We start from the raw sequence: 20,749 nt of genomic DNA, 5'->3' as shown, positions 1-20,749 counted from the left end.
GAGATTTGCTCAATATGCTAAGAAGTAGCAGAAAGGTAGTGAGAACCACATACCCAATTTACTGAGGATAGAGGAAGGGCACTTCCTCTCTGTGGTCCTGGGTCAGGATGGGAGTTCACAGCTTCTGACAACCAGTTCTGAGCTAATACAAGCGTCACGGTATTCCCTCCCTGTCTGAGTCCCCTCTCAGTCTCTCAACCAATCAGTTAATCTCTCTCATTCACACAGGATATAAGTAAACATCAGTTGATTAATATATAGACAAGCACACAGATCATCTAGGCTCCAACAAGCAAGATAGGCATGTAAGGGGGTTTGGTTTGTCTTGAAAGTGAGAATGGGTTCACATCTGTTATTAGAAACTTGAGACACAGTGAGGAAACTTCCTGAAGAAGTGGGACTTGAGAGAAGCCATAGAATGAACTGGGTTTGGGAGAACCAGGTGAGTATCATGCCTTCTGGGTGTGTAGGGATAATTTAGGGACTTCAGGTTCCTGTAACAGGTGTGTCCTGCTTGTTTCCATCTAAACATACCCGCTACCAGGGACCTCTAAGAGTGTGGCTCAGGATCTGGCCCTCTATGGCTCACCAAACAACCCAGGTATATCTAGGCAGCAAGTACTCCTCACCAGAAGAGCTGTGGCCTGATCCTGCTCATGGTCTTTTTATAAGAAGTATTTTGTTGGGCAGAAGAACCCAACCCCTCACCATCTTTACCCAGAGAGAGCAGTGAAGTGGGCCAACTTGCGAAAGCCTGGGAGACGGGCATGCTGGGTATATGCTGGTAGCTCCAGGCACCAGGCTGCCTGTCTCCTGGGGAATGAGACCTGGCCATGCACGTGTGAGGACAGCCTCACTAGCTCTGCTTGATCATCATACTGCTGTCCTTCACAAGAGCAATAAGGGCTGGAAAGGTGGTGTGTACCCACAGGCTCAGCCGAAGAAGACAGGCTCCCTGCAGCACCAAGAAGTGACTCTGTGCTCAGGCACCCACTAGCTCTTCCAGAGAAGGCAAAGGAGCCAAGACAGGGAGCAGGCTTTCAGGTGAGACCCTGTTGGGGCTAAGGACAGCCGCCTGTCTAAGCTCATGGGAGCAGCTGGATAGTTTAGACTTGGCAGGCCAAGGACCAAGAAGGTACAGAAATCACTGGGGCTTAATCGAATTTGTAACATTTTCTGATGAGGTTGAAGGATGTTTGTGTGGGCCCGCAAAAGTCTCCAAGATAGCCAAATGTCAGTCAACAAATTAGAGCCTGTGTTACATCGGCTCCCAGGAGCCGTGCAGCCGAACAGACCCTCCTAAAGACAGAGGTCAAATGGGAGGCAGTTCAGAGTAGCTGTAGATGGGCAGTGATTTTTACTGCAAAAGAGAGAGCAGGAGGGGAGGGAGAGGATGTGACTTCTAGAGAATGAGGATACTTCAGTCCTAAAGAGGGATAGGTGGGGACAGAGCAGCATCTGAGCTCCTGCAGAGGAAATGTCCATCGGGGGGAGGGTTGGTCTCAGGAGGACCAACAGCGGGGCTTATATCTGCACCAAGGGTCATTGTCTGTGAGCCTCTCCCTGGTCAGGAGCATGAATGAGGCACAGAGATGCCCCAGAATAGCCAGCTCCATGAGTTTGGCTATGGCCCTCAGTGGGTGATGTTCACAAATGCTCCAGCCCCAGGGCTCTTGTCCTCCCCTGCAATCAAGACTCCGTCATACCGCTTCTCTCTGGAGAGGCTGTCGGCTCTCAGGAACACCCCTTTGGAAGAACGGGCTCCACAGAGAGAGCCCACCACCACCCTCACCAGTTACCATTATCAGTGCAAGGCTTTGGAGAGGGCTCAGACCTGTAACTGCCCAATCACAAAGGACATGGGAACCAGGGCCCTCCCAAGTGGTTGAGGTATAAAGAGCCTATTTTGGAAATGAAGACACTCACCATTTAATGAAGTGGACCCTCTTGTTTCCTTGCAGAACAACAAACCCAAAGGGAGTGAAGGCCAGAAAGGCAGCATTTCCTGACACATCCTACAAGACAGAAAGGCTTCTCCTCAGGGTCATGCAAGTGTGGAGGCGAAAGGATGAGAAGCACAACTGTTCAGTTGTTGAAGGGTTAAATACTTGGCAGTAGGTCACAGAGGGAAGAGTGTGGTGTTTGCAATCAGGATTACAGTTTGAGGATAAACCTTGCCACTTGCCAGCTGTGTGACTATAGGTGAGTTACTTACCTTCTCTGAGCCTCAATACCCTCATCTGTAAGTTGTAGATTATAGTAGCAACCTTAGAAGGTTATTGTGAACATCAAAAGAGAATGGCAACTCTTCATACATTGCTGGCGGCATTGTAAAAATGATGCTGCCGCTTTGGAAAACGGTCTGACGGCTCCTTAAAGTGTTGTATACAGAGTTATCATGTGACCCAGCAATTCCAGTTCTAGGTATATGCCCAAGAGAAATGAAAACATGTCACATGAAAACTCAGACATTGCTCATAATAGCAAAAAACTGGAAACAACACAAATGCCCGTCAGCTGCTGAGTGGATAAACAAAATGTAGGATAGCCATGCAACAGAATATTATTTGGTAAAAAAAAAAAAGGAATGAAGGAGTGATACACAATACAACATGGATGAACCTCAGAAATATTTTGCTAAGTGAAAGAAGCCAGTTATAAAAGCCACACATTGTATGATTCCATTTATATGAAATGTCCAGAATAGACAAATCCAGAAAGAAAAAATAGATCAGTGGTTGCCAGGGGCCGGGGGAAGGGGAAATGGGAGTGACTGCTGTCTACAGGTGTCTTTTTGGGGTGAGGAAGATGTTCTACAATTGGTGTTCATGTAGCACAACTCTGTGAATGTACTAAAATTTGTGAATTTTGCTCTTTAAACAGGTGAGTTTTACTGTACGTGAGTTATATCTCAATAAGATGTTATCTGAAAAAGAGAGAGCGAGAGAAAAGATGACAGTTATCTTTACCATGATGGCCCTAGGACTCTGGGCTCCCTCAGGAAAGCTTAGCTGAAGAAACAGGAAGAAGCGACTAGCCAAGTGAACACTTGTCACCAGCCCTGTGGTGTCTGAGCCAACAGAGACAACCTCCTGGTCACCTGTCACCATTTGTTTGTATGGCCCAGGCTGAGGCTATACTGAGCCAAGTGGGGAGAAGGAGGATATCATGGTTCCCTCACATGGGGAAAATCAGCTCCCTGCGGACCAGGCCTTTCCCAGGGCCGGTCTGGGGCACAGAAAGCTGGGCTGATGGGTTATGCTCTCTGTGAGTGGCTCTCTTGATGATAGGGGCCTCAGGTGAGAAACTGCCCTGTCAGGCCACATGAAAGATGATGGAAAGGGTAGGAGTGTGTTGAGGTGGCCAGAAAATTATGCCAGGACACTGGTCAGATGTCCTCGCTGGTGGGTCAGGGCCAGGCACCCGGCAGGAGGCATGTGAGGGGGCCCTGGCTGTGGGCCAGGCCAGGCCAGGCCAGCCTGCAGCTTGGTCTCCTAGTCTCTCCCACCTTCAGAGTTTGCTTCCCTCATGGATCTTTAGCTTGACCAGTCCCAGGAGCAGCAGGGCCTCTGCAGGCCTTGTGAACCTTGCCTCAAAGAAAGATGGCCATTTTGCCTTGAAACCATCTCTACCAGTGTGAACATTTGGGCCCGAGGAAAAAACTAAGTATATGTCTCGCAAACAGTTTCAATTAAATGTACGGTTATTGCTGTCCTTTCCCTTGAGTCCGTCAGGACCCAGACGCTTGGCTGTAAGCACAATGCCATTCAACCCATGGGCATAGCAAAAAGCTGTTTAAAAATAACACGAATGGAGATACTGCAAAGCCACAGGATTGGGTTCTCTCGCCTGTCATCAGTGCTTGGTGGTGGCTATTAATATCTGAGCACCAGGCACTGCACACAAACATCATTCCTGCCAGCAGGCAAAAGGGCTAAACTGGTGGACTTGGCTGAATTACGGGTGAGGGCAGGGTGGCCTTGTAGGAGAAAGCCTGGGAGAGATGGTGAGGGAGGGCTGTGCTCTCAGGGAGGCAGCCTGCCTCAGATGGAGGCTGGGCACACAGAGACTTACTGGGGCAGGGCCCAAGGAGGTGTTAAGACTGTAGGCTTAGAAAGACAGAGAGTGCAGGTGGAGACTTACCTCATTTACACTGGCACAAAGCAGGCCAGCAGGGGGCGCTTATCAGATGGATGCTTAAAACAAGGAGGCAGGTCAGAAGGACCACTGTGTCAGCAGTGGGGGAAGGGCACAAGTGAGCTAAATGGAGGGGAGAAGGCCCAAGGGGAGAGGAGGCAGGAAGGCATCCTGTAGGGCTCGGAGACTGAGGGAAGGAGGACCAGGGGAAGGACAGGCTCTGAGACTGAGAGGAGGACCAGGGAAGGACAGGTTGTGAGACTGAGGGAAGGAGGACCAGGGAAGGACTGGCTCTGAGACTGAAGGAAGGAGGACCAGGGAAGGACAGGCTGTGAGACTGAAGGAAGGAACAGGGAAGGACAGGCTCTGAGACCGAGGGAAAGAGGACCAGGGAAGGACAGGCTGTGAGACTGAAGGAAGGAACAGGGAAGGACAGGCTGTGAGACTGAAGGAAGGAACAGGGAAGGACAGGCTGTGAGACTGAAGGAAGGAACAGGGAAGGACAGGCTGTGAGACTGAAGGAAGGAACAGGGAAGGACAGGCTCTGAGACTGAGGGAAGGAACAGGGAAGGACAGGCTCTGAGACCGAGGGAAGGAGGACCAGGGAAGGACAGGCTCTGAGACTGAGAGAAGGAGGACCAGGGAAGGACAGGCTCTGAGACTGAGGGAAGGAGGACCAGTAAAGGGCAAGCTCTGAGACTGAGGGAAGGAGGACAAGGGAAGGACAGGCTGTGAGACTGAGGGAAGGAACAGGGAAGGACAGGCTCTGAGACTGAAGGAAGGAACAGGGAAGGACAGGCTCTGAGACTGAGGGAAGGAACAGGGAAGTACAGGCTCTGGGGCTGAGGGAAGGAGGACCAGGGAAGGACAGGCTCTGAGACTGGTGGAAGGAGGACCAGGGAAGGACAGGCTGTGAGACTGAGGGAAGGAAGACCTGGGGAAGGACAGACTCTGAGACTCAGGGAAGGAACAGGGAGAAGGACAGACTCTGAGACTCAGGGAAGGAACAGGGAGAAGGACAGGCTCTGAGACTGAGGGAAGGGATAGTGGGAAGGACAGGCTCTGAGACTAAGGGAAGGAGGAACAGGGAAAGGACAGACATGAAGGCTCAGGCCTGCAGGAGGTTTGTGGACGGCTTGAATAATGAGGAAAGAAGTGGGGATGGGAGGCGTGCGGCAGGTAGGAAAGGGCCTCCTTCTGCTTCTTGCGCCCTTGACTGATGGGGGCAATGACAGAGCAGCACAGTGCAAAGGGCTTTGGGATCAGACCACTCAAATCCAGGTCCTGGCTCTGTTACCCACTGTGTGTGCCACCTTGGCCAGATCCCTTAATTTCTCTGTACTTCAGACTCCTCCATGTAAAGTTAGGCTGATAATACTATCTATCACATAGGTTGTTGTGCTTAGTAGGCACAAATACATTTTAGTGGTTCTGTTGTTGTGTGCTGTTGAGTTGATTCTGACTCATAGCAACCCTATAGGACAGAGTAGAATGGCCCCACAGGGCTTCCTAGGCTGTAGTCTTTCTGGGAGCAGATCGCCAGGTCTTTTCTGCCATGCAGTTGCTGGTGGGTTTGTACCGCCTACCTTTCAGTTAGCAGCTGAGCACTTAACCATTGTCCCACCAGGGCTTCTTTAATATTGTCATACCCGTTGCCGTCACGTCAGTTCCGACTCACAGTGACCCTATAGGATAGGGTAGAACTGCTCTATAGGGTTTCCAAGGAGTGGCTGGTGGATTCCAACTGTTGACCTTTGGGTTAGCAGCCAAGCTCCTAACCACTGCACCACCAGGGTTCCGATATTAGCGGCTACTAATTAGCTGAGTTTGTTGAGCTCAATACAAAACCTTTTAAAAAACTACCATTTCACTACTTTTCCTGGTGTTCATTTAAATTTTGCTAGTTAGGAAATGAGGCCATCGGAAGTTGGGGTAGAAAAGAAGTCGCTCACTGTACGGGAACCATGGAGAAGGGAGATTTGGGTGATATATGAAACTGAAGTGAACAGAAGGGGAGGGAACCAGAGGAGGTGGTCATGAAGGCAGAGATCTCCTAGAAGAGTGTTGTCCTAGTGACAGGCCTCCCTCTGGCCAGAGCAGAAGGACAAGAAGATCTGCCACAAGGTAGGCAGTGCAGGCCAGGCGGCCCTGGTTGGCACTGTTGTTCAGACTCCTCAGGGCTGGCCTCTGAGTGGAGGCAGATGCTGGAGTTAGAGTGGAACAGCCTCTCCTGACCAGACTGGCTGATTTGGAACAGAGAGCAAACTGGGAATAAGCCCTGATTAGAACCCACATCGGAAGCCCTAGTGGTGCAGTGGTTAGGTGCTCGGCTGCAAACCTTAAGGTTGGCAGTTCAAACCCACCCAGCAGCTATCTGGGAGAAAGACCTGGCTATCTGCTTCCGTAAATATTACAGCCAAAAAAACTGTATGGGGCAGTGCTACTCTGTCCTATGTGGTTGCTATGAGTCAGAATTGACTCGACAGCACCTAACAACAAGAGGGCCCACATCATCCCAATAAGTAATAAGAGAAATTTGAACAATCTCAACCCTATCTCTCATATGAAAAAGCAATTCTCTAAACTTCCGTGCTTCAGCTGCAACAGACACAGATGAAGGATGTCGCAAGGTTCCCTCAGGTGAGCATCCATCAGGGGAAGGTTCCCTCAGGTGAGCATCCTTCAGGGGAAGGTTCCCTCAGGTGAGCATCCATCGGGGGAAGGTTCCCTCAGGTGAGCATCCATCAGGGGAAGGTTCCCTCAGGTGAGCATCCATCGGGGGAAGGTTCCCTCAGGTGAGCATCCATCGGGGCGGAAGGTTCCCTCAGGTGAGCATCCATCGGGGGAAGGTTCCCTCAGGTGAGCATCCTTCGGGGGAAGGTTCCCTCAGGTGAGCATCCTTCAGGGGAAGGTTCCCTCAGGTGAGCATCCATCGGGGGAAGGTTCCCTCAGGTGAGCATCCATCGGGGGAAGGTTCCCTCAGGTGAGCATCCTTCAGGGGAAGGTTCCCTCAGGTGAGCATCCTTCAGGGGAAGGTTCCCTCAGGTGAGCATCCATCGGGGGAAGGTTCCCTCAGGTGAGCATCCTTCAGGGGAAGGTTCCCTCAGGTGAGCATCCTTCAGGGGAAGGTTCCCTCAGGTGAGCATCCATCAGGGGAAGGTTCCCTCAGGTGAGCATCCATCGGGGGAAGGTTCCCTCAGGTGAGCATCCTTCAGGGGAAGGTTCCCTCAGGTAAGCATCCATCGGGGCAGGGCAGCTGGGACGTGTGCTTCTTGGCTCTGGCACACGAGGCTCAGCAGCCAGTCGGGAGGGGACTCGGCACTACAGTGAGAAATCTCACATCTGTCCTGGCATGACAACAGAGACAGGCAGCCACGATGACACTTTCTCTGGAGCTGTCCCAGTTCCTTCTACCTAATGTGTCATTCTCATTATGAGTCTGCCCTTGGGATATGTGTGTAAAATAACAAGTTACGTGACAAAAAGAGAAAGAAATGAGGACGAGAAGTGACACAGACAGTAGTAACCTGTTCTCAGATCTTCCATCTTATCAAGCTGGAGTCTCTTTTCTCCCTGTCCCCTTCCCAACCTGATGAAATCAGGCTTTAATGGATCTGGGAGGTGGAGTGAAAACATGGGCCTTGACAGCTGCACAGTTGGTACCGCCAGCCCCACTCTACGTCGGATAACAGAAGACTCTAGTTCACTTCTACAGTTGTGAGTTAAAAAAAAAAAAAAATGCTTTTAATTTTTCATTTTTGTAGAAAAAGCTTCGGTCTTGGTTTGGGACCCAACTCTGCTTCTTATTTGCTCTATGATTTCCTTAACTTCTCGGAACTTCAGTTTCGTAATTTGTAAAATGATGATAATAAAATGTACCTGGAGAAAAAACTACTTCCATCTGATTTTAGAGACATGGCCCAAATGCCTTATTACCAGGACATGGCCAAAGTTGTTTTTCTTGGACAGAGGATGGATTTGCACTGAGCCATTCAAGCGTTCACTTGGAACCCACCATCAAACTTAATCTGCATCAGTTCAACACCATCAAGTTCACCCTCAGATTATCACTGTGCCCAGAAAAAGATTTTCAGAAAACACAGCATTGACTGGTTTTTGAAAGTAGGGGTCGCAGGCCACCTTTGCCCAGTCCCCACAGATTCCACCTCTGGATACAAAAGAAGTAGATGTCTGCCTGCTGCCATCCCAGAGGACATCCTGGGTATAACAGAGTCAGGACCACAGCATTCTTGGCTGTCCGGCTTCTTGGGGTCATTCAGTCCCCCCTCTGGGGCAGGACTTAAACTAATTCAATCCGGGTGGATGAAGTCTCTATTAGATGATTCCACATGCTCTCCCAGACACTTATGTCCATATCTGAAAGTACTCACAGTTGGAAAACTTTACATTAATATTAAATCAATCATCCTAACTTGACAACTCCAGAAACTAGAAAGAAAAGAGCAAACTAAGCCTAAACCTACCAGAAGAAAGGAAATAACAAAGATCATAGCATAAATAAATAAAATCGAAAACAAAAAAGTAATAGAATCAATAAAACCAGAAGTTGGTTCTTTGAAAAGATCAATAAAATTGACAAACCTTTAGCTAGACTGACAAAGAAAAGGAAAGATGCAAATAACCAAAATAAAAAAATGAAAGAGGGGACATTATCACTGACCTGATAGAAATAAAGAGAATTATGACAGAATATTATGAACAACTGTAAGGCAACAAACTGGATAACCTAGGTGAAATGGACAAGTTCTTAGAAGCACACAACCTACCCAAACTAACTCAAGAGGAAGTAGAAAGTCTCAAGAGACCCATAACAAGTAAAGAGATAGAATCAGTGATTAAAAACCTCCCAACAAAAAAAAAGAGTCCTGGACCAGATGGCTTCACTGGGGAATTCTACCAAATATTTAGAGAAGAACTGACAGCAATACTGTTTAAACTCTTCCAAAATCGGGAGAAGGGAAGGAATACTCCCTAATTCATTCTGTGAAGCAAACATCCCAATACTCAAACCAGGCAAAGATACAACAACAACAAAAAGAGAACTACAGGCCAATATCTCTTATGAATATACATGCAAAATCCTCAACAAAATACTAGCGAATAGAATCCAATAGCACATTAAAAGAGTCATACACAATGACCAAGTGGGATTTATTCCAGGAATGAAGGGGTGGTTCAACATTAAAAAATCTATCAGCATAATACTACATCAATAGAACAAACCACATGATCATTTTTATGCATGCAGAAAGATCATTTGACAAAATCCAACACCTTTCTTGATGAAAACCCTAAAGAAGATTGGGATAGAAGGGAAATTCCTCGATATTATTCAGGGCATATATGAAAAGCAATAGTCAACATTATACTTAACGGAGAAAGACTGAGGAGGTTTCCGCTTGAAATTGGGAACAAGACAAGGGTGCCCACTCTCACCACTTCTATTTGATGTTGTATTAGAAGCCCTAGTCAGAGCAAAAAGAAAAAGAAATAAAAGATATCCAGATTGGAAAAGAAAAATTATCTTTGTTTGCAAATGACATGATCCTATGTATAGAAAATTCCAAAAAGTCCATAGGAAACTTCTAGATCAGGGAAGGGTGGGGATGGAAAAACACTAAATAGACAACAGATAAGTGATAGCTTTGGTGAAGGGTAAGACAGTACACAATACTGGGGAAGCCAGCACAAATTGTACAAGGCAAGGTCATGGAAGCTCCATAGATACATCTAAACTCCCTGAGGGACCGAATTGCTGGGCTGAGGGCTGTGGGGACCACGGTCTTGGGGAACATATAGCTCAATTGGCATAACATAGTTTATAAAGAAAATGTTTTACATTCTACTGTGGTGAGTAGCATCTGGGGTCTTAAAAGCCTGTGAGTAGCCATCTAGGGTACTCCACTGGTCTCATCCCTTCTGGAGCAAGGAAGAATGAAGAAAACTAAAGACACAAGGCAAAGATTAGTCCAAAGGACTAATGGACCACATCTACCACAGCCTCCACCAGACTGAGTCCAGTACAACTAGATGGTGCCCAGCTACCACCACGGACAGAGCTGGAGAAAAATGTAGAACAAAATTCTAACTCAAAAAGAAAGACCAAACTTGCTGATCTGACAGAGACTGGAGAAACACTGAGCATATGGCCAGCAGACACTCTATCAGCTCAGTAATGAAGTCACTCCTGAGGTTCCTTCAGCCAAAGATTGGACAGGCCCATAAAACAAAATGAGACTAAAGGGGCGCACCAGCCCTGGGGCAAGGACTAGAAGGCAGGATGGGACAGGAAAGCTGGTAAGAGGAAACCTAAGGTTGAGAAGGGAGAGTGTTGACATGTCTTGGGTGATTAACCACTGGCATAAAACAATATGTGTACTGTTTAATGAGAAACTAGTTTGTTCTGTAAACCTTCATCTAAAGTACAATAAAAATAATAAAAAAAAAAGAAAAAGAAAACTTCTAGAGCTAATAGAGGAATTTATCAAAGTTGCAAGGTACAAGGTCAACAAACAAAAATCAGCTGGGTTTCTATACACCAGCAATGAGAAATTTGAAAGAGAAATTAGGGAAACAATTCCATTTACAATGGCATCTAATAAAATAAAATAAATAAAATACCTAGGAATAAATCTAACCAGGGACGTGAAGGACTTATACAATGATAACTATAAAACACCGCTGAAAGAGATTCAAGAAGACTTAAATAAATGGAAACATGTTTCATGTTAATGGTCAGAAGACTTAATATTGTCAAGACGTCAATACCCCCCAAAGTGATCTATAGATTCAACTCAATCCTGATAAAAATTTTAACAGCCTTCTTTACAGAGGTAGAAAAGCCAATCCTCAACTTTATATGGACAGGCAAGAGGTCCTGAATAGCTAAAACAATGTTGAAGGAGAAGAACAAAGTTGGAGGACTCACATTTCCTGATTTTAAAACATACTATACAGCTACAGTAATCAAAACAGCCTGGTACTGGTATAACAATAGACAGACCAATGGAAAAGAATTGAGAGTTCAGAAATAAACCCACACATCTATGGTCAACTAATTTTTAACAAGGGAGCTAAGTCCATTCAATGGGGAAGGAAGAGTCTCTTCAATAAGTGATGCTGGGAATTTGGATATCCACACGGAGAAAAATGAAACAGGATCCATGTCTCACACCATACACAAAAACAAATTCAAAAGGGAATAAGGACCTAAATGTGCAAACTAAAACCATAAGATTCCTAGAAGAACAAGCAGGCACAACACTGTCAGGCCTAGCTTTCAACAATGGATTATCTAATAACAAAGGCATGAACAGCAAAAGACTAAATAAATGGGACCTCATAAAAAAATAAGAACTCTTGTTCATCAAAAGACTTTAACTATAAAAGTGAAAAGACAAGCTACTAATTGGAATAATATCTTTGGAAACCATACATCCAACAAGAATCTAATAACCAAAATATATATAAAACTTTGACAACTTAACAAAAAGACAACCCAATCATGAAATGAGCTAAGGACTTGAATACACATTTCACCAAAGAGGACATCCAAATGGCCACCAAACGCATGAAAAAATGCTCAGTGTCATCAGCCGTCAGAGAGATGCAAGTCAGCACCACAATGGAGATATCATTTCACTCCCACTACGACGGCTAAGATCGAACAAACAAACATTAAACAACAAATGTTGGCGAGGATGTGGGGAAACTGGAACACTTTATCCATTCCTGGTGGGAATGCAAAATGGTACAGCCATTGTGGTAAACAGCGCGGCGGTTCCTCAAAAAACGAAAAATAGAACTACCATATGACCCAGCAGTTCCATTCCCAAAGGACTTGAGAGCATATACCCAAAAGCCTTGAGCGGAGAGACTTAAAAAAAGACTAGTACACCAGTGTTCATTGCAGCACTATTCGCAACAGCCAAAAGGTAGAAACAACCTAAATGCCCATCAGTGGATGAATAGATAAACAAATTATGGTATATACATACAATGGAATACTATTCAGCCAGTAGGAAAAATGAAGTCTTGATATATGCTACAATATGGCTGGAGCTTGAAGACACTATGCTGAGTGAAATAAGCTAATCACAAAAGGACAAATAATGTATGACCTCACTTATCTAAAAAGACAAGAAAATGCAAATTAAAAATTAATCATGAAAATCATCCAATTTCAATATACTTAAGCACGGCCACGAGAAGCTGGCATGGAAACGAGGAAGCATTCCCTATGAGAGGCTTGGAGTGACCCCATGATGGCTCAGAAGTGGGATTCTTAGCAGGCACTTGGCATCTGAGTGGCCGTGGTCCAGTTCTTCTTGTTGGCTGTAAATCTAACACCCTTCCTACAGCTCAGCCAGTGGGGCCCACCTGAGGATGGAGGAGAGCCATCATTGATCCTTCTTATTCTGTTTCTCTGAGGTCAGGGGCCACCTGTCGAGACAGGAGGAGAACTTATCTAGAGAGGAGGATAGGTGGCTAGAGTATGAAAGTGATGCTCTTCCTTTAAAGGTGGGGAATAAACACTGGAATCCCTTTTTTTATGGCTGATCCAATCTAGATCCTACTGAAGTCAATTTTCTCCTGATCTGTATGGAACAGACATAAAGACACTGGCGAACGTACATTAAATTTTTATATAATGATTCTTGTAGGCCTTTTGTCTTCTTTGTACCAGAATTGGCAGTGACTCCTGCTTTGTTCCTAAGTAAATATCATCTTTCCAGAAGGAAGACCATATATAAGGAGTGAAAGAGCACAGCACTAACAGTCAGACCACTCTGGGTCAGAGTCCAGTCCCATCCTGACCAGTGACTTTGCACATGTTAGTCAGTGCCTCAGAGGCTCAGGGTTCTTATGTTAAAATGGAGACGAGAGCATCTTTTTGGCAGTGTGGTTGTAAAGATTAAGAGAGATAATGCAAGTGCCTAGCACTTGCAAGCTCTCAATAAGAGCCACCTTCATGGCTCACAATAATAAGGCAGAGTCCAGGCCAGGTACCTGTGACAGACTGAACTACATCCTGAACCCTGAGAGGGCAACCCTATCAGTCAGGTCCAGGGAATGACTGGCCACAGTGCAGGCCTGCAGGAGACCTAGGCCAAATGACCAGTCTCAGGGCCACCTGAATGGTGCAAGTCATGGCTCCTGAGGTTGGAGAGGTGTCAGGACTGGGAACAGATGCAACAGTGGGTTGGTAGCTGTTTGCTTCAGTCTCCTCTCCCAGCTACTGCAGGCTTGGTTGGCTGGGGACTTAACACTGCAGAGAATTACTTAATATGGCCCTTTTAGCCATGCATGGTCTTCTAACTTCCACAGAATGATTGGGTGGGACTCTGCAAATAAGATGCTTGTGGCCCACCAAGGGGATAGAATAGCTTGCTAATAATGCAAATAAAGTGCATGGAACCCTTGTAGGGGTAAAAAACAAACAAACAAACAAACCTAGGACCATACAAATAAGGTATATGGAGCCCCAACGAGGGGGTTGGTCAGTTTTGCCATCCTGCTAGACTTAAAATGAGCCATCCCAGAGAAGGAAAGGGGGGACCTCACTACCATCAAGAAAGAAGAGCCAGAAGTGGAGTGTGTCCTTTGAACCTAGGGTCCCTGCGCTGAGATCCTCCTGGACCCAGGAAAGAGAGAGCTGTAACACCAGAGATGGTACAAGACAGTGAGAAACAGTGGCAGAGAAATGGCAAGAGACAGTGCAGTGGGCTTTCTGGCCTATGGAGCAAGGTGGCTACAGTGGGCTATCCATGGCGCGAGAGAGCTGAGTGCCTTTGGGCAGAAGGCTTCCTGGTGGAGAGGGGTACCTCTGGGCACTTATTGGCAGAGCTTTGTAACACTTGACCAAGCAGAGCAGAGGCCAGGCCCAAGTGGGGCAAGGGTTGAGGGCTAAGAGAGGAGGCCTGTCCTGAGGGGGCTGAGAGAGCTGTCCTGCACTGAAGAAGGGAGACTTTGCCTACATGCTTCCTAATCCTGATCTCAAGTTGTAACCTGTTATTTCCCTAATAAACCACTTAACTGTGAGTATGGTCTGTGAGTTTCGTGTGTCCGCTGTAATGAATTGTTGAACCCAGCACAGAAGTAGAGTGTGCCATGGGAGGGACAGCTGGTGTCAGAATTGGTAAAAAGGTTGGAGAGCGGATGAATGTTTGACTTCCACCTCCTAGGAATCAGCCTTGGGCTGATGCTGATGGTGACGCTTCCCCCTCATGAAATTAGAAGGGGCCAGATGCCCCCATGCTAGTTTTACAGGGTTTTCCCAGAGCTGGGAGCTGAGGGAAGAAGCAGAGAGCGTGGAGAGCCTTGGGCAAGCTCAGGGTTTGGGCCTTATTGCAAGCCAGCAGGTTACAGGAGCCCTGTAGCTGTCCCACCGAGGGTCTATAGGATCTGCTTGCCCTGGTCTCAGGGCCCGACAAGGACGTCCTGGGCAGAAAGACACAAACAGCGTGCACAGGAAGAGCAGCAGCTCCTTAGTCAGTCCAGAAGAACAGAGCCCAGCAGAAGCATGGTTCTGCTCTCATTTAATTATCAGAACGATTCCTCTTCTTCTGTCCTCCCCAGGGCTGCGTGCCCTAGATTCCCTGGGCCCAGTAATTGCCTCTCTGTTAATAGAAATCATGAGTATTTATTACACTGAGCGCTGCAACTGATTTCAGATCTCCTGCAGCAGCATTAAGACGAGTGTGCGGTGACTCTACTTAATGACAAGAGTAAAGGCTCCCGAACCGTTCTCTTCGCTTGGAAGGGCTGAGGAAATCGTGAGCTGGAGCCTGAAAGCTGAGCTCGAGGGCCATGTGTGGGGTCTGCAGCAGGGCCCTGACACGGCCCTGGGTGAGCAAAGGGCAACAAGGGCCTGGAGGCCCAATGAGATGCCTGCCCCCACCTCCCACCAAAGTAGTCTCCTTGGGGCTTCTGTTCCATGTAGTGTACATAGGAATGTGGAGACTTGAGTTCAGATTCTTGCTCCGCCACTTGGGGTCTTGTGAACCGTGGCCTCCTGGAACTTCAGTTTTCTTATCTATAAAACAGGGAGAATGATATCTCCCTCCTAGGACTGGTGTGAAATTAAACGAGAAAATAACGCAAAAGGATTCCGCTGGGCCTGCCACGGAGGGTGAGCCACAAACGTTTCTGCCTCCCTCCCTTCCTCCTTCCTTCTAGGAGTTGTTGGTGTGGGGATGAAATGATAGGATATATGAGACTGGGCCTCTCTGTGTCTGACGATGGACTAACTCATAAAGATAGTCCTGGGCTGCATGTGGGTTTGGGTGGACACCAGGCTGGCTGCCACTACAGCCTTAAACTCTCACGGGCAACCTTGGAGAATCCCCACTCACCTCTCCTCAGTTGTCATGCTCGGGCTCACTATCCACCCACCTCCACGTGCTGTCAGCTCACAGCCCTGCCCATGACCCCACTTCTATGAAAAGAGGCTCCTGTGTGTGGCCTCAAGGAGACTGGGCAAGTTTGGGGTCAAAACCGGAGGTGACCTTCTGATAATATATCTATCTTCAGGTAGCTATGTCTTTTAAGGGCCTGGAGTGACTCAGCCATTTAGGGAGTGCAGTTATTGAGCACCTGCTGTGTACTTTCACACAGATGAGGAAAGTGAATCTCAGAGAAGCCTCCGATAGCCTCAGGAGGTAGGAGGCCAGTTCTGGAGCCCAGGGCCAGCTGACTCCAAAGTCTCTTCATTCCTATGTGGGTCCCCTGCTGATAGCATCTATGCACTTTCTGGAGGGGCTGAAACTACATCTGTTATGCATTATTTAGAGGGCATTATTTAGGAAGCTTTGCTAATCCACCTGTAAATATCCACATGTCAATTTTTTGGTACAAACAGGCATGAATGTGTTTTCTGACTGCTGACTCCCCAAGAACACAGGGATTATCCTGCAGTGTGCTGTGCTAGTGAGTAAGGAACTGCGGGGTGGGGAAGCTGACCAGGTTTTCTGAGCACCAGAATGTTCTCGAGGTTCATATTGGAAGTCCCAGCATTAAATTCTAGGCAAGAACAAATAACATCACCTCACCAAGGGACCAAGGAAAATACCACGCTGCTCCCACATCACTAGGTTCCTTGTTTTCTTTTCTATTCCTTTCATTTGTTTGAAACTCACGGCGCCCCCTCACCTCGGGCCCTCTTCTCCTGCTGTTAGCTCATGCTGTCTCCCTCAGATCAGTTTGAGAGCCTGTTTTTCTGGTGGTGGGGGGGGGCCTCTCCAATAGTGTAAAGAGTGAGGGGCAAAAATGTGGAGAAACTGAGGCAGAGATGAGGAATGTTTATGCAACGGGGGTGTGGAGATGAAGTGGAGGGACACGGCCCCCGAAAGAACAGAAAGGCCAGTGGCCTCCGCCGCTCTCAGCAGTGACCGTAGCTGCCTGCCCGCAGCTCCAGATGCCACACACGGGAGTAATTACAGAGTCCTCTCTGGGCAGAGTCTCCCCGACTGGTTCCCGTCTCGCCCTCACAGGCACATAATGGAATTGAATGTGACTCCACTCCAGTTCCACACAGTGACTTACGCCACTGCAGTCAGTAGAACCCACTCTTGGAAAGGAAGTAGATTACGGGTCAGGGAAGGGTGCGTAGTCTGCTGAGCCGCCTCCGATGGCTCCCTGTTGGGGGCCTTCCACATTCCTCCGCTCTTCATTTCCACTTTCCACTCTATTACCCACTGCCAAAGCGGGGCCCCAGGTTCAGATTCGTTATTTGGATTGACTTCGTCGGATCCTTCAACGATGACATAGCATCACAACAATTGTGCGCCATGGAATCCAGAGAAGTTCTCAGAATTAGACATTTTCTTTAGCATCTGTCACTGAAAGAGCCAACTGTTTAGACTGTGAAGGGGGCCGGTGGGTGCAGGCACATGGTCCTGTGTTGTCTGCTGCCCCCCAGAGGAGCAAGGTCTGTGCAGTCTCCAGCTATGAGAGCTTACCTTACATGGGTGGGGATCCACCCCATATGTCTCCAATGTCTGTGCTTTCCTTAAGAAGTTCAGCTCTGATGTCGCTGGTGTTTGACCACTGGAATAAAGAAAACGAGACTTCAGGGCTTCCTCTTCCCACAGGTCTCACTGAGGTAAACTCTCTGCTAAGAAATGCTCAGGGAGTGGGGGAGTGCGGGAAAGCCAGGGTTACTGTTTATGGAGTACTGACTTTCGGTTTACATTGATGGAAGAATCACACTGATTAAGAGTAGGATCGCACAGCCGATTAATATAATTGCTATCAGTAAGTTGTATACCTGTAAAAAGTTGAATTGGCAAAAGCTGTGGGATAGATGTATTTACAATAATGACAAAAAAAAAAAAAAAAGAGTAGCTGCTGAGGCTGCTTATGTACAGCCAAACACCTCATGGGATTTGGTTTCTTCATTTGGAGGTTTAGGGTCGTAGTTTCATGGAACATCCCAGTTAATTGGCCTCATAATGTGTTTAGTGCTTCTATTTATTCCTAGTTTATTGGGTAGTACCTGGGGTCTTAAAAGCTTGCAAGTGGCCATCCAAGGCACGATAATTGGTCTCTATTTGCCTGGGACAACAGAGGAAGAAGGAGAATCTGGAATGGGAGAAGGATATGGAATGTGTGGCTAATTGCCTTCGTGAACAACTGCCTCCTTTGCCATGAGACCAAAAGAACTGGATGGTGCCCGGCTACCATTATTGAACATTTTGATCAAAGATTCCATAAAAGAATCTTGATCAAAAGGGGAAAAATACAGAACAGAATTTCAAATTCTCATGAGCTTCAGACTTTCTGGAGTCATGGAGGCTGGACGAACCCTCAAAACTACTGCCCTGAGATAATCTTTAAACCTTAAACCAAAAATATCCCTTGAAGTCTTCTTAAAACCAAGCAATAGTTTCGCTTAACTAGTAAAGAATGTTTGCCTTGAGATTATGCTCTTTTAAGATCTACCTATATGGGATCAAACTGACAGCAGCAACTCAGAAGATTAGATAGGCATCTTAGGGGGCAGTGAGTTTATGTTAATGGGGGAGAAACAACTCAGAAAAGGAGGGTGAGCATAGTTGCACAACTTGAAGAATGTAATCAGTGTCACTGAAATGTACATGTAAAAACTTGGTGTATGTTTTTGTTGTGTACATTCTCAACAATGACAAAAAACAAATAAAGACGTACTCAAGGCAAGGCGCGCATACCCGGTATTCATGACTGTGCTCCCTGTTGTTTGTTCTAAGACTAGCTTCAGAGACTCCTGTCTGGGATCAAAAACTCAAATGCCTTCGCGGGTGAGATAGGCTACATGACTGACCTGGGGTGAGTGTGAGATTATATGGACTGTGGCAAACTGTAAAGTGCTTTCTGCATCTCATGGGGGCAACTGGTTCTCAGCTCTGAGATTGAGGTCATGTGGGAATGTGGGGCCAAGAATTGGTAGATGTTCTAATTTTTTTAAAAGAGAAATCAGAGACACTGATTTTAAGTGGTATTGCATGATTTAAAAAGCCCAGGTGGTGCAGAGGTTAAGTGCTCGGCTGTTAACTGAAAGATCGGCAGTTTGAACCCAACAGCCGCTCAGCAGGAGAAAGATGTGGCAGTCTACTTCTGTAAAGATTTACAGCCTTGGAAACCCTATGGGTCAATTCTACCCTGTCCTATAGGGTCTATAGGGTTGCTATGAGTCAGAATCCATTCGATGGCAATTTTTTTTTTAATTAATTGTAATTTTAGATACTATGGGGTAGACAAAACACATCTGCAGGCTGGCTGCAGCCCATCGTTTCTTTTTTATTATCAGATCTAGACTGAAATACAAAGGAGTCTGTGTATCTTGCTGGTGCCATCTAGCCTTCTTCCTTTACCAAAAGGGAACATGGGAATATAAGGTGAGGAGAAGCAGTAGAAGACAGTGGGAGTCCCTTGGACTCGACACTAGCTCTGTTTGTCCACAGGATGATAACTGTGGAAAGGAAACAGGCAGAAAAAGGAAGAAACTGGCCTTGGCTCTAAGCCATCTGAAGAGGGGGCTTCTTTTTTTTTTTTTTTATTGCTTTAAGTGAGAGTTTACAAATTAAGTCAGTCTCTCATACAAAAATTTATACACACCTTGCTATGTACTCTAGTTGCCCTCCCCCTAATGAGACAGCACACTCCTCCTCTCTACCCTGTATTCCCTGTGTCCATTTAACCAGCTCCTGTCCCCCTCTGCCTTCTCATCTCACCACCAGACAGGAGTTACCCTCATAGATTCATGTGCCCACTTGAGCCAAGAAGCTCACTCATCACCAGTATCATTTTCTATCTTATAGTCCAGTCCAGTCCCTATTTGTAGAGTTGGCTTCAGAATGGTTCCAATCTTGGGCTAACAAAGGGTCCGGGGACCATGACCGTCAGGGTCCCCCTGGTCTCAGTCAGACCGTTAAGCCTGGTCTTTTTACAAGAATTTGAGATCTGCATCCCACTGTTCTCCTGCTCTATCAGGGATTCTCTGTTGTGTTTCCTGTCAGGGCAGTCATTGGTGATAGCTGGGTACCATCCAGTTCTTCCAGTCTCAGGCTGATGGAGTCTCTGGTTTATGTGGCCCGTTCTGTCTCTTGGGCTCATCTTTACCATGTGTCTTTGGTGTTCTTCATCATTCTCCTTTGCTTCAGATAGGCTGAGACCAGTTGATGCATCTTAGATGGCTGCTTGCTAGTGATTAAGACCCCAGACTCCTCTCATTGAAGTAGGATGGAGAACGTTTGCTCTATACATTTTGTTATGCCAATTGACCTAGATGTCCCCTGAAACCATGGTCTCCAGATGCTGAAGAAGGGGCTTTTAGCATCATTCCTGTTTTGGCTGCCTCTTTAGCAGGTGGGTTGATGAGCTCAAAGCGGAACCAGTGGTGGTATCACCATTAGGTTCTCTCATGTACCATTAAGCTCTCCGATGCACTTCTACAGATGTGGGACTGGTTCCAGTGTGTGGAAAGCAAGCAGTCCGTGAGGTCAACAACAGCTCTGATGGCCGGTGGGAAGGACTGAACACTGCTAATTTCTAAGCTCATCATTTGCCTCAAGTAATATGCCAGGGCAGGAAGATAAGCCAACCTAAGGGAGAAGCTGGCCAGATTCCCTCTAGAGTCCCTTTTGGAGAGGCATCAATCAATTGGCACTTTTATGTGCCAGTTTCTGTGACATTTGTTATAAAATATATAATACAAATAAAATATAGTGCACAGTCTGGCTAAACATTGTGAAAATGTCAATTCTACCCAATCTATAAATACAATGCAATCCTGATCCAAATACCAATATCATTCTTTAATGAGATGGAAAAAAATAATCATTAACTTTATATGGAAAGGAAAGAGGCCCCGGATAAGTAAAGCACTATTGAAGAAGAACAAAGTAGGAGGCCTCGCACTATCTGACCTCAGAATCTACTATACAGCTACGGTAGTCAAAACAGTCTGGTACTGGTACAATGACAGATACATTGACCAATGGAACAGAATTGAGAGCCCAGACATAAATCCATCCACCTATGGTCAGCTGATTTTTGACAAAGGACCAAAGTTCATTAGATGGGGAAAAGACAGTCTTTTTAACAAATGGTGCTG

The 20,749-nt window shown here is 46.7% G+C and overlaps 1 protein-coding gene across 2 annotated transcripts in view; it reads right to left on the bottom strand.

The window, feature by feature from the left end:
* The window catches only part of FRMD5 (FERM domain containing 5), a 207,439-nt gene that overhangs the window by 14,273 nt on the left and 172,417 nt on the right, over positions 1-20,749 (bottom strand). For both annotated transcript variants that reach the window (XM_064292034.1, XM_064292035.1), the window contains exons 7-8: positions 17,118-17,205; positions 1,927-2,015 (exon numbers count right to left, since the gene is read on the bottom strand). In XM_064292034.1, coding sequence (XP_064148104.1) covers positions 1,927-2,015; positions 17,118-17,205 — 177 coding nt within the window. The remainder of the gene's footprint in view (positions 1-1,926; positions 2,016-17,117; positions 17,206-20,749) is intronic.

The sequence above is a fragment of the Loxodonta africana genome, chromosome 10 (genome assembly GCF_030014295.1).
Source record: "Loxodonta africana isolate mLoxAfr1 chromosome 10, mLoxAfr1.hap2, whole genome shotgun sequence".
NCBI lineage: Eukaryota > Metazoa > Chordata > Mammalia > Proboscidea > Elephantidae > Loxodonta > Loxodonta africana.
The sequence above is the reverse complement of the archived record's forward strand: the minus strand, read 5'-3'. Positions and strand labels throughout refer to the sequence as shown.